The sequence below is a fragment of the Salvelinus alpinus genome, chromosome 3, assembly GCF_045679555.1.
Source record: "Salvelinus alpinus chromosome 3, SLU_Salpinus.1, whole genome shotgun sequence".
NCBI lineage: Eukaryota > Metazoa > Chordata > Actinopteri > Salmoniformes > Salmonidae > Salvelinus > Salvelinus alpinus.
This window is the reverse complement of record NC_092088.1, coordinates 101,884,811-101,899,700: the sequence shown is the minus strand read 5'-3', so window position 1 is coordinate 101,899,700 and position 14,890 is coordinate 101,884,811. Positions and strand designations below refer to the sequence as shown.

The following is a 14,890-nucleotide window of genomic DNA, read 5'->3' as shown; positions in this document are numbered from 1 at the left end:
TTGTTAAAGTACCAGCCTGTCACCTGAATATAACACTCTGTTGTTGTTAAAGTACCAGCCTGTCACCTGAATATAACACTATGTTGTTGTTAAAGTACCAGCCTGTCACCTGAATATAACACTCTGTTGTTGGTAAAGTACCAGCCTGTCACCTGAATATAACACTCTGGTGTTGGTAAAGTACCAGCCTGTCACCTGAATACAACACTCTGTTGTTGTTAAAGTATCAGCCTGTCACCTGAATATAACACTCTGTTGTTGAAAAAGTACCAGCCTGTCAACTGAATATAACACTCTGTTGTTGTTAAAGTACCAGCCTGTCACCTGAATATAACACTCTGTTGTTAAAGTATCAGCCTGTCACCTGAATATAATTCTCTGTTGTTAGAGTACCAGCCTGTCACCTGAATATAACCCTCTGTTGTTGTTAAAGTACCAGCCTGTCACCTGAATATAACACTCTGTTGTTGTTAAAGTACCAGCCTGTCACCTGAATATAACACTCTGTTGATAAAGTATCAGCCTGTCACCTGAATATAACACTCTGTTGTTGTTAAAGTATCAGCCTGTCACCTGAATATAACACTCTGTTGTTGTTAAAGTATCAGCCTGTCACCTAAATATAACACTCTGTTGTTGTTAAAGTACCAGCCTGTCACCTGAATATAACACTCTGTTGTTGTTAAAGTACCAGCCTGTCACCTGAATATAACACTCTGTTGTTGTTAAAGTATCAGCCTGTCACCTAAATATAACACTCTGTTGTTAAAGTACCAGCCTGTCACCTGAATATAACACTCTGTTGTTGTTAAAGTACCAGCCTGTCACCTGAATATAACATTCTGTTGTTGTTAAAGTATCAGCCTGTCACCTGAATATAACACTCTGTTGTTGTTAAAGTACCAGCCTGTCACCTGAATATAACACTCTGTTGATGTTAAGGTACCAGCCTGTCACCTGAATATAACACTCTGTTGTTAAAGTATCAGCCTGTCACCTGAATATAACACTCTGTTGTTGTTAAAGTACCAGCCTGTCACCTGAATATAACACTCTGTTGTTGTTAAAGTACCAGCCTGTCACCTGAATATAACACTCTGTTGTTGTTAAAGTACCAGCCTGTCACCTGAATATAACACTATGTTGTTGTTAAAGTATCAGCCTGTCACCTGAATATAACACTCTGTTGTTGATAAAGTACCAGCCTGTCACCTGAATATAACACTCTGTTGTTGTTAAAGTACCAGCCTGTCACCTGAATATAACACTCTGTTGTTAAAGTATCAGCCTGTCACCTGAATATAACACTCTGTTGTTGTTAAAGTACCAGCCTGTCACCTGAATATAACACTCTGTTGTTGTTAAAGTACCAGCCTGTCACCTGAATATAACACTCTGTTGTTGTTAAAGTACCAGCCTGTCACCTGAATATAACACTCTGTTGTTGTTAAAGTACCAGCCTGTCACCTGAATATAACACTATGTTGTTGTTAAAGTATCAGCCTGTCACCTGAATATAACACTCTGTTGTTGATAAAGTACCAGCCTGTCACCTGAATATAACACTCTGTTGTTGTTAAAGTACCAGCCTGTCACCTGAATATAACACTCTGTTGTTAAAGTATCAGCCTGTCACCTGAATATAACACTCTGTTGTTGTTAAAGTACCAGCCTGTCACCTGAATATAACACTCTGTTGTTGTTAAAGTACCAGCCTGTCACCTGAATATAACACTCTGTTGTTGTTAAAGTACCAGCCTGTCACCTGAATATAACACTCTGTTGTTGTTAAAGTACCAGCCTGTCACCTGAATATAACACTCTGTTGTTAAAGTACCAGCCTGTCACCTGAATATAACACTCTGTTGTTGTTAAAGTATCAGCCTGTCACCTGAATATAACACTATGTTGTTAAAGTACCAGCCTGTCACCTGAATATAACACTCTGTTGTTGTTAAAGTATCAGCCTGTCACCTGAATATAACACTCTGTTGTTGATAAATTACCAGCCTGTCACCTGAATATAACACTCTGTTGATAAAGTATCAGCCTGTCACCTGAATATTACACTCTGTTGTTGTTAAAGTATCAGCCTGTCACCTGAATATAACACTATGTTGTTGTTAAAGTACCAGCCTGTCACCTGAATATAACACTCTGTTGTTAAAGTACCAGCCTGTCACCTGAATATAACACTCTGTTGTTGTTAAAGTATCAGCCTGTCACCTGAATATAACACTCTGTTGTTGTTAAAGTACCAGCCTGTCACCTGAATATAACACTCTGTTGATAAAGTATCAGCCTGTCACCTGAATATAACACTCTGTTGTTGTTAAAGTATCAGCCTGTCACCTGAATATAACACTATGTTGTTGTTAAAGTACCAGCCTGTCACCTGAATATAACACTCTGTTGTTGATAAAGTACCAGCCTGTCACCTGAATATAACACTCTGTTGTTGTTAAAGTACCAGCCTGTCACCTGAATATAACACTCTGTTGTTGTTAAAGTACCAGCCTGTCACCTGAATATAACACTCTGTTGTTGATAAAGTATCAGCCTGTCACCTGAATATAACACTCTGTTGTTGTTAAAGTATCAGCCTGTCACCTAAATATAACACTCTGTTGTTGTTAAAGTACCAGCCTGTCACCTGAATATAACACTCTGTTGTTGTTAAAGTACCAGCCTGTCACCTGAATATAACACTCTGTTGTTGTTAAAGTATCAGCCTGTCACCTAAATATAACACTCTGTTGTTAAAGTACCAGCCTGTCACCTGAATATAACACTCTGTTGTTGTTAAAGTACCAGCCTGTCACCTGAATATAACATTCTGTTGTTGTTAAAGTATCAGCCTGTCACCTGAATATAACACTCTGTTGTTGTTAAAGTACCAGCCTGTCACCTGAATATAACACTCTGTTGATGTTAAGGTACCAGCCTGTCACCTGAATATAACACTCTGTTGTTAAAGTATCAGCCTGTCACCTGAATATAACACTCTGTTGTTGTTAAAGTACCAGCCTGTCACCTGAATATAACACTCTGTTGTTGTTAAAGTACCAGCCTGTCACCTGAATATAACACTCTGTTGTTGTTAAAGTACCAGCCTGTCACCTGAATATAACACTATGTTGTTGTTAAAGTATCAGCCTGTCACCTGAATATAACACTCTGTTGTTGATAAAGTACCAGCCTGTCACCTGAATATAACACTCTGTTGTTGTTAAAGTACCAGCCTGTCACCTGAATATAACACTCTGTTGTTAAAGTATCAGCCTGTCACCTGAATATAACACTCTGTTGTTGTTAAAGTACCAGCCTGTCACCTGAATATAACACTCTGTTGTTGTTAAAGTACCAGCCTGTCACCTGAATATAACACTCTGTTGTTGTTAAAGTACCAGCCTGTCACCTGAATATAACACTCTGTTGTTGTTAAAGTATCAGCCTGTCACCTGAATATAACACTCTGTTGTTGTTAAAGTACCAGCCTGTCACCTGAATATAACACTCTGTTGTTAATGTACCAGCCTGTCACCTGAATATAACACTCTGTTGTTGTTAAAGTATCAGCCTGTCACCTGAATATAACACTCTGTTGTTGTTAAAGTACCAGCCTGTCACCTGAATATAACACTCTGTTGATAAAGTATCAGCCTGTCACCTGAATATAACACTCTGTTGTTGTTAAAGTATCAGCCTGTCACCTGAATATAACACTCTGTTGTTGTTAAAGTATCAGCCTGTCACCTAAATATAACACTCTGTTGTTGTTAAAGTACCAGCCTGTCACCTGAATATAACACTCTGTTGTTGTTAAAGTACCAGCCTGTCACCTGAATATAACACTCTGTTGTTGTTAAAGTATCAGCCTGTCACCTAAATATAACACTCTGTTGTTAAAGTACCAGCCTGTCACCTGAATATAACACTCTGTTGTTGTTAAAGTACCAGCCTGTCACCTGAATATAACATTCTGTTGTTGTTAAAGTATCAGCCTGTCACCTGAATATAACACTCTGTTGTTGTTAAAGTACCAGCCTGTCACCTGAATATAACACTCTGTTGATGTTAAGGTACCAGCCTGTCACCTGAATATAACACTCTGTTGTTAAAGTATCAGCCTGTCACCTGAATATAACACTCTGTTGTTGTTAAAGTACCAGCCTGTCACCTGAATATAACACTCTGTTGTTGTTAAAGTACCAGCCTGTCACCTGAATATAACACTCTGTTGTTGTTAAAGTACCAGCCTGTCACCTGAATATAACACTCTGTTGTTGTTAAAGTACCAGCCTGTCACCTGAATATAACACTCTGTTGTTGTTAAAGTACCAGCCTGTCACCTGAATATAACACTATGTTGTTGTTAAAGTATCAGCCTGTCACCTGAATATAACACTCTGTTGTTGATAAAGTACCAGCCTGTCACCTGAATATAACACTCTGTTGTTGTTAAAGTACCAGCCTGTCACCTGAATATAACACTCTGTTGTTAAAGTATCAGCCTGTCACCTGAATATAACACTCTGTTGTTGTTAAAGTACCAGCCTGTCACCTGAATATAACACTCTGTTGTTGTTAAAGTACCAGCCTGTCACCTGAATATAACACTCTGTTGTTGTTAAAGTACCAGCCTGTCACCTGAATATAACACTCTGTTGTTGTTAAAGTACCAGCCTGTCACCTGAATATAACACTCTGTTGTTAAAGTACCAGCCTGTCACCTGAATATAACACTCTGTTGTTGTTAAAGTATCAGCCTGTCACCTGAATATAACACTATGTTGTTAAAGTACCAGCCTGTCACCTGAATATAACACTCTGTTGTTGTTAAAGTATCAGCCTGTCACCTGAATATAACACTCTGTTGTTGATAAATTACCAGCCTGTCACCTGAATATAACACTCTGTTGATAAAGTATCAGCCTGTCACCTGAATATTACACTCTGTTGTTGTTAAAGTATCAGCCTGTCACCTGAATATAACACTCTGTTGTTGTTAAAGTATCAGCCTGTCACCTGAATATAACACTCTGTTGTTGTTAAAGTACCAGCCTGTCACCTGAATATAACACTCTGTTGATAAAGTATCAGCCTGTCACCTGAATATAACACTCTGTTGTTGTTAAAGTATCAGCCTGTCACCTGAATATAACACTATGTTGTTGTTAAAGTACCAGCCTGTCACCTGAATATAACACTCTGTTGTTGATAAAGTACCAGCCTGTCACCTGAATATAACACTCTGTTGTTGTTAAAGTACCAGCCTGTCACCTGAATATAACACTCTGTTGTTGTTAAAGTACCAGCCTGTCACCTGAATATAACACTCTGTTGTTGATAAAGTATCAGCCTGTCACCTGAATATAACACTCTGTTGTTGTTAAAGTATCAGCCTGTCACCTAAATATAACACTCTGTTGTTGTTAAAGTACCAGCCTGTCACCTGAATATAACACTCTGTTGTTGTTAAAGTACCAGCCTGTCACCTGAATATAACACTCTGTTGTTGTTAAAGTATCAGCCTGTCACCTAAATATAACACTCTGTTGTTAAAGTACCAGCCTGTCACCTGAATATAACACTCTGTTGTTGTTAAAGTACCAGCCTGTCACCTGAATATAACATTCTGTTGTTGTTAAAGTATCAGCCTGTCACCTGAATATAACACTCTGTTGTTGTTAAAGTACCAGCCTGTCACCTGAATATAACACTCTGTTGATGTTAAGGTACCAGCCTGTCACCTGAATATAACACTCTGTTGTTAAAGTATCAGCCTGTCACCTGAATATAACACTCTGTTGTTGTTAAAGTACCAGCCTGTCACCTGAATATAACACTCTGTTGTTGTTAAAGTACCAGCCTGTCACCTGAATATAACACTCTGTTGTTGTTAAAGTACCAGCCTGTCACCTGAATATAACACTATGTTGTTGTTAAAGTATCAGCCTGTCACCTGAATATAACACTCTGTTGTTGATAAAGTACCAGCCTGTCACCTGAATATAACACTCTGTTGTTGTTAAAGTACCAGCCTGTCACCTGAATATAACACTCTGTTGTTAAAGTATCAGCCTGTCACCTGAATATAACACTCTGTTGTTGTTAAAGTACCAGCCTGTCACCTGAATATAACACTCTGTTGTTGTTAAAGTACCAGCCTGTCACCTGAATATAACACTCTGTTGTTGTTAAAGTACCAGCCTGTCACCTGAATATAACACTCTGTTGTTGTTAAAGTACCAGCCTGTCACCTGAATATAACACTCTGTTGTTAAAGTACCAGCCTGTCACCTGAATATAACACTCTGTTGTTGTTAAAGTATCAGCCTGTCACCTGAATATAACACTATGTTGTTAAAGTACCAGCCTGTCACCTGAATATAACACTCTGTTGTTGTTAAAGTATCAGCCTGTCACCTGAATATAACACTCTGTTGTTAAAGTATCAGCCTGTCACCTGAATATAACACTCTGTTGTTGTTAAAGTATCAGCCTGTCACCTAAATATAACACTCTGTTGTTGTTAAAGTACCAGCCTGTCACCTGAATATAACACTCTGTTGTTGTTAAAGTATCAGCCTGTCACCTGAATATAACACTCTGTTGTTGTTAAAGTACCAGCCTGTCACCTGAATATAACACTCTGTTGTTGATAAAGTACCAGCCTGTCACCTGAATATAACACTCTGTTGTTGTTAAAGTACCAGCCTGTCACCTGAATATAACACTCTGTTGTTGTTAAAGTATCAGCCTGTCACCTGAATATAACACTCTGTTGTTGTTAAAGTACCAGCCTGTCACCTGAATATAACACTCTGTTGTTAATGTACCAGCCTGTCACCTGAATATAACACTCTGTTGTTGTTAAAGTATCAGCCTGTCACCTGAATATAACACTCTGTTGTTGTTAAAGTACCAGCCTGTCACCTGAATATAACACTCTGTTGATAAAGTATCAGCCTGTCACCTGAATATAACACTCTGTTGTTGTTAAAGTATCAGCCTGTCACCTGAATATAACACTATGTTGTTGTTAAAGTACCAGCCTGTCACCTGAATATAACACTCTGTTGTTGTTAAAGTACCAGCCTGTCACCTGAATATAACACTCTGTTGTTGTTAAAGTACCAGCCTGTCACCTGAATATAACACTATGTTGTTGTTAAAGTATCAGCCTGTCACCTGAATATAACACTCTGTTGTTGATAAAGTACCAGCCTGTCACCTGAATATAACACTCTGTTGTTGTTAAAGTACCAGCCTGTCACCTGAATATAACACTCTGTTGTTAAAGTATCAGCCTGTCACCTGAATATAACACTCTGTTGTTGTTAAAGTACCAGCCTGTCACCTGAATATAACACTCTGTTGTTGTTAAAGTACCAGCCTGTCACCTGAATATAACACTCTGTTGTTGTTAAAGTACCAGCCTGTCACCTGAATATAACACTCTGTTGTTGTTAAAGTACCAGCCTGTCACCTGAATATAACACTCTGTTGTTAAAGTACCAGCCTGTCACCTGAATATAACACTCTGTTGTTGTTAAAGTATCAGCCTGTCACCTGAATATAACACTATGTTGTTAAAGTACCAGCCTGTCACCTGAATATAACACTCTGTTGTTGTTAAAGTATCAGCCTGTCACCTGAATATAACACTCTGTTGTTAAAGTATCAGCCTGTCACCTGAATATAACACTCTGTTGTTGTTAAAGTATCAGCCTGTCACCTAAATATAACACTCTGTTGTTGTTAAAGTACCAGCCTGTCACCTGAATATAACACTCTGTTGTTGTTAAAGTACCAGCCTGTCACCTGAATATAACACTCTGTTGTTGTTAAAGTATCAGCCTGTCACCTGAATATAACACTCTGTTGTTGTTAAAGTACCAGCCTGTCACCTGAATATAACACTCTGTTGTTGTTAAAGTACCAGCCTGTCACCTGAATATAACACTCTGTTGTTGTTAAAGTATCAGCCTGTCACCTGAATATAACACTCTGTTGTTGTTAAAGTACCAGCCTGTCACCTGAATATAACACTCTGTTGTTGATAAAGTACCAGCCTGTCACCTGAATATAACACTCTGTTGTTGTTAAAGTACCAGCCTGTCACCTGAATATAACACTCTGTTGTTGTTAAAGTATCAGCCTGTCACCTGAATATAACACTCTGTTGTTGTTAAAGTACCAGCCTGTCACCTGAATATAACACTCTGTTGTTAATGTACCAGCCTGTCACCTGAATATAACACTCTGTTGTTGTTAAAGTATCAGCCTGTCACCTGAATATAACACTCTGTTGTTGTTAAAGTACCAGCCTGTCACCTGAATATAACACTCTGTTGCTAAAGTATCAGCCTGTCACCTGAATATAACACTCTGTTGTTGTTAAAGTATCAGCCTGTCACCTGAATATAACACTATGTTGTTGTTAAAGTACCAGCCTGTCACCTGAATATAACACTCTGTTGTTGATAAAGTACCAGCCTGTCACCTGAATATAACACTCTGTTGTTGATAAAGTATAAGCCTGTCACCTGAATATAACACTCTGTTGTTAAGGTACCAGCCTGTCACCTGAATATAACACTCTGTTGTTGTTAAAGTACCAGCCTGTCACCTGAATATAACACTCTGTTGTTAAAGTACCAGCCTGTCACCTGAATATAACACTCTGTTGTTGTTAAAGTACCAGCCTGTCACCTGAATATAACACTCTGTTGTTGTTAAAGTACCAGCCTGTCACCTGAATATAACACTCTGTTGTTGTTAAAGTACCAGCCTGTCACCTGAATATAACACTCTGTTGTTGTTAAAGTACCAGCCTGTCACCTGAATATAACACTCTGTTGTTAAAGTACCAGCCTGTCACCTGAATATAACACTCTGTTGTTGTTAAAGTATCAGCCTGTCACCTGAATATAACACTATGTTGTTAAAGTACCAGCCTGTCACCTGAATATAACACTCTGTTGTTGTTAAAGTATCAGCCTGTCACCTGAATATAACACTCTGTTGTTAAAGTATCAGCCTGTCACCTGAATATAACACTCTGTTGTTGTTAAAGTATCAGCCTGTCACCTAAATATAACACTCTGTTGTTGTTAAAGTACCAGCCTGTCACCTGAATATAACACTCTGTTGTTGTTAAAGTACCAGCCTGTCACCTGAATATAACACTCTGTTGTTGTTAAAGTATCAGCCTGTCACCTGAATATAACACTCTGTTGTTGTTAAAGTACCAGCCTGTCACCTGAATATAACACTCTGTTGTTGATAAAGTACCAGCCTGTCACCTGAATATAACACTCTGTTGTTGTTAAAGTACCAGCCTGTCACCTGAATATAACACTCTGTTGTTGTTAAAGTATCAGCCTGTCACCTGAATATAACACTCTGTTGTTGTTAAAGTACCAGCCTGTCACCTGAATATAACACTCTGTTGTTAATGTACCAGCCTGTCACCTAAATATAACACTCTGTTGTTGTTAAAGTATCAGCCTGTCACCTGAATATAACACTCTGTTGTTGTTAAAGTACCAGCCTGTCACCTGAATATAACACTCTGTTGATAAAGTATCAGCCTGTCACCTGAATATAACACTCTGTTGTTGTTAAAGTATCAGCCTGTCACCTGAATATAACACTATGTTGTTGTTAAAGTACCAGCCTGTCACCTGAATATAACACTCTGTTGTTGATAAAGTACCAGCCTGTCACCTGAATATAACACTCTGTTGTTGATAAAGTATAAGCCTGTCACCTGAATATAACACTCTGTTGTTAAGGTACCAGCCTGTCACCTGAATATAACACTCTGTTGTTGTTAAAGTACCAGCCTGTCACCTGAATATAACACTCTGTTGTTAAAGTACCAGCCTGTCACCTGAATATAACACTCTGTTGTTGTTAAAGTATCAGCCTGTCACCTGAATATAACACTCTGTTGTTGTTAAAGTACCAGCCTGTCACCTGAATATAACACTCTGTTGTTGATAAAGTACCAGCCTGTCACCTGAATATAACACTCTGTTGTTGTTAAAGTACCAGCCTGTCACCTGAATATAACACTCTGTTGTTGTTAAAGTACCAGCCTGTCACCTGAATATAACACTCTGTTGTTGTTAAACTACCAGCCTGTCACCTGAATATAACACTCTGTTGTTGTTAAAGTACCAGCCTGTCACCTGAATATAACACTCTGTTGTTGATAAAGTATCAGCCTGTCACCTGAATATAACACTCTGTTGTTGTTAAAGTACCAGCCTGTCACCTGAATATAACACTCTGTTGTTGTTAAAGTATCAGCCTGTCACCTGAATATAACACTCTGTTGTTGTTAAAGTACCAGCCTGTCACCTGAATATAACACTCTGTTGTTAAAGTACCAGCCTGTCACCTGAATATAACACTCTGTTGTTGTTAATGTACCAGCCTGTCACCTGAATATAACACTCTGTTGTTGATAAAGTACCAGCCTGTCACCTGAATATAACACTCTGGTGTTGTTAAAGTACCAGCCTGTCACCTGAATATAACACTCTGTTGTCGTTAAAGTACCAGCCTGTCACCTGAATATAACACTCTGTTGTTAAAGTACCAGCCTGTCACCTGAATATAACACTCTGTTGTTGTTAAAGTACCAGCCTGTCACCTGAATATAACACTCTGTTGTTAATGTACCAGCCTGTCACCTGAATATAACACTCTGTTGTTAATGTACCAGCCTGTCACCTGAATATAACACTCTGTTGTTGTTAAAGTACCAGCCTGTCACCTGAATATATCACTCTGTTGTTGTTAAAGTACCAGCCTGTCACCTGAATATAACACTCTGTTGTTGTTAAAGTACCAGCCTGTCACCTGAATATAACACTCTGTTGTTGTTAAAGTATCAGCCTGTCACCTGAATATAACACTCTGTTGTTAAAGTACCAGCCTGTCACCTGAATATAACACTCTGTTGTTGTTAAAGTACCAGCCTGTCACCTGAATATAACACTCTGTTGTTGTTAAAGTACCAGCCTGTCACCTGAATATAACACTCTGTTGTTAATGTACCAGTCTGTCACCTGAATATAACACTCTGTTGTTGTTAAAGTATCAGCCTGTCACCTGAATATAACACTCTGTTGTTGTTAAAGTATCAGCCTGTCACCTGAATATAACACTCTGCTGTTGTTAAAGTACCAGCCTGTCACCTGAATATAACACTCTGTTGTTGATAAAGTACCAGCCTGTCACCTGAATATAACACTCTGTTGTTGTTAAAGTACCAGCCTGTCACCTGAATATAACACTCTGTTGTTGTTAAAGTACCAGCCTGTCACCTGAATATAACACTCTGTTGTTAATGTACCAGCCTGTCACCTGAATATAACACTCTGTTGTCGTTAAAGTACCAGCCTGCGGCTTTGAAAACCCAACAACAATAGACTAGACATCACTATTCCCGGTGTGTGTCACGCAAAAATAAATCAATTTATTCTTCTAACAAGCATCTTTCACTGGGCGACCAGAGCGGGGTTTCTCTCAGCAGAGGGCCATTATGCCATTATGTACACCACCTCCGCTGGGGGCCCGACCTTTAATTGGATTTGAATTAGCTGCCCTGTGTGTGAAAATAACATGTCACACAGGGAGAGAGAGGGAGGGAGAGGATAGTGGGGAGAGAAGGATGGAGAGAGAGAGAGAGATGAGGGGAAAGAAGAATGGAGAGAGAGATGGGGGGAGAGAAGAATGGAGAGAGAGAGAGAGAGAGAGAGAGAGAGAGAGAGAGAGAGAGAGAGAGAGAGAGAGAGAGAGAGAGAGAGAGAGAGAGAGAGAGGGATGGGGGGGATTAGCTGCTGTTGTGTGCGAGGACACTAGTGGGGGTGAGGGGGAGAGATTGAAAGAGGAGGAAGAAGCTAAATTAACCTTGAAGATGCTGCTGCTGTGTCTCTGTCTCTGTGGCGGTGTCTGGGCTTGAGGCTGACCAGGTGGGGAATCTCTATGGATAGGACTGGATGATCTGTTAGACCCCACCGACCTGTGACACAACAACAGATGAAATACAAAATCAGTCCCCAGATGTGAATTTGTTTTATTCAACTCAATGGGTTGATCGTGGTACTGTAGAAGACTACTGGCTAGCCCGTTCCATACAGTCTACAGTGGCTTGCAAAAGTAAACTTGTTCAGTTTATGTCTCAGTTGTTGAATCTTGTTCATACAAATATTTACACAAATATTTACAAATAAATGCAGTTGACAGTGACGTTGCTGAGTTTATATACCAACAGGTAGGGCATTAGAAGCTAAGGTAATATAATATATTAAGTACTGCAGTGCATGTCCTCCTCATGGACTGCACCAGATTTGCCAGTTCTTGCTGTGTTACCCCACTCTTCCATCAAGGCAACTGCAAGTTCCCGGACATTTCTGGGGGGAATGGCCCTAGCCCTCACCCTCCGATTCAACAGGTCCCAGACGTGCTCATATTACCTCAGCTTGTCCATAGTGTTCTATAGTACCTCAGCTTGTCCATAGTGTTCTATATTACCTCAGCTTGTCCATAGTGTTCTATATTACCTCAGCTTGTCCATAGTGTTCTATATTACCTCAGCTTGTCCATAGTGTTCTATATTACCTCAGCTTGTCCATAGTGTTCTATATTACCTCAGCTTGTCCATAGTGTTCTATATTACCTCAGCTTGTCCATAGTGTTCTATATTACCTCAGCTTGTCCATAGTGTTCTATATTACCTCAGCTTGTCCATAGTGTTCTATATTACCTCAGCTTGTCCATAGTGTTCTATATTACCTCAGCTTGTCCATAGTGTTCTATATTACCTCAGCTTGTCCATAGTGTTCTATATTACCTCAGCTTGTCCATAGTGTTCTATATTACCTCAGCTTGTCCGTAGTGTTCTATATTACCTCAGCTTGTCCATAGTGTTCTATATTACCTCAGCTTGTCCATAGTGTTCTATATTACCTCAGCTTGTCCATAGTGTTCTATATTACCTCAGCTTGTCCATAGTGTTCTATATTACCTCAGCTTGTCCATAGTGTTCTATATTACCTCAGCTTGTCCATAGTGTTCTATATTACCTCAGCTTGTCCATAGTGTTCTATATTACCTCAGCTTGTCCGTAGTGTTCTATATTACCTCAGCTTGTCCATAGTGTTCTATATTACCTCAGCTTGTCCATAGTGTTCTATATTACCTCAGCTTGTCCATAGTGTTCTATATTACCTCAGCTTGTCCATAGTGTTCTATATTACCTCAGCTTGTCCATAGTGTTCTATATTACCTCAGCTTGTCTATAGTGTTCTATATTACCTCAGCTTGTCCATAGTGTTCTATATTACCTCAGCTTGTCCATAGTGTTCTATATTACCTCAGCTTGTCCATAGTGTTCTATATTACCTCAGCTTGTCCATAGTGTTCTATATTACCTCAGCTTGTCTATAGTGTTCTATATTACCTCAGCTTGTCCATAGTGTTCTATATTACCTCAGCTTGTCCATAGTGTTCTATATTACCTCAGCTTGTCCATAGTGTTCTATATTACCTCAGCTTGTCCGTAGTGTTCTATATTACCTCAGCTTGTCCGTAGTGTTCTATATTACCTCAGCTTGTCCATAGTGTTCTATATTACCTCAGCTTGTCCATAGTGTTCTATATTACCTCAGCTTGTCCATGGTGTTCTATATTACCTCAGCTTGTCCATGGTGTTCTATATTACCTCAGCTTGTCCATAGTGTTCTATATTACTTCAGCTTGTCCATAGTGTTCTATATTACCTCAGCTTGTCCATAGTGTTCTATATTACCTCAGCTTGTCTATAGTGTTCTATATTACCTCAGCTTGTCCATAGTGTTCTATATTACCTCAGCTTGTCCGTAGTGTTCTATATTACCTCAGCTTGTCCGTAGTCTTCTATATTACCTCAGCTTGTCCATAGTGTTCTATATTACCTCAGCTTCTCCATAGTGTTCTATATTACCTCAGCTTGTCCATAGTGTTCTATATTACCTCAGCTTGTCCATAGTGTTCTATATTACCTCAGCTTGTCCATAGTGTTCTATATTACCTCAGCTTGTCCGTAGTGTTCTATATTACCTCAGCTTGTCCATAGTATTCTATATTACCTCAGCTTGTCCGTAGTGTTCTATATTACCTCAGCTTGTCCATAGTGTTCTATATTACCTCAGCTTGTCCATGGTGTTCTATATTACCTCAGCTTGTCCATGGTGTTCTATATTACCTCAGCTTGTCCATAGTGTTCTATATTACTTCAGCTTGTCCATAGTGTTCTATATTACCTCAGCTTGTCCATAGTGTTCTATATTACCTCAGCTTGTCTATAGTGTTCTATATTACCTCAGCTTGTCCATAGTGTTCTATATTACCTCAGCTTGTCCATAGTGTTCTATATTACCTCAGCTTGTCCGTAGTGTTCTATATTACCTCAGCTTGTCCGTAGTGTTCTATATTACCTCAGCTTGTCCATAGTGTTCTATATTACCTCAGCTTCTCCATAGTGTTCTATATTACCTCAGCTTGTCCATAGTGTTCTATATTACCTCAGCTTGTCCATAGTGTTCTATATTACCTCAGCTTGTCCATAGTGTTCTATATTACCTCAGCTTGTCCATAGTGTTCTATATTACCTCAGCTTGTTCATAGTGTTCTATATTACCTCAGCTTGTCCATAATGTTCTATATTACCTCAGCTTGTCCATAGTGTTCTATATTACCTCAGCTTGTCCATAGTGTTCTATATTACCTCAGCTTGTCCATAGTGTTCTATATTACCTCAGCTTGTCCATAGTGTTTTATATTACCTCAGCTTGTCCATAGTGTTCTATATTACCTCAGCTTGTCCATA

General features: G+C 39.2%; 1 protein-coding gene across 1 annotated transcript in view; it reads right to left on the bottom strand.

Annotated features, from left to right (window-relative positions):
- LOC139569890 (disintegrin and metalloproteinase domain-containing protein 12-like) overlaps positions 1-14,890 on the bottom strand; it is a gene marked incomplete at its 5' end in the record, with an annotated part of 223,864 nt that overhangs the window by 24,321 nt on the left and 184,653 nt on the right. Inside the window, one exon of the mRNA XM_071391213.1 lies at positions 11,932-12,043. Within this exon, the coding sequence (XP_071247314.1) occupies positions 11,932-12,043 (112 nt within the window). The remainder of the gene's footprint in view (positions 1-11,931; positions 12,044-14,890) is intronic.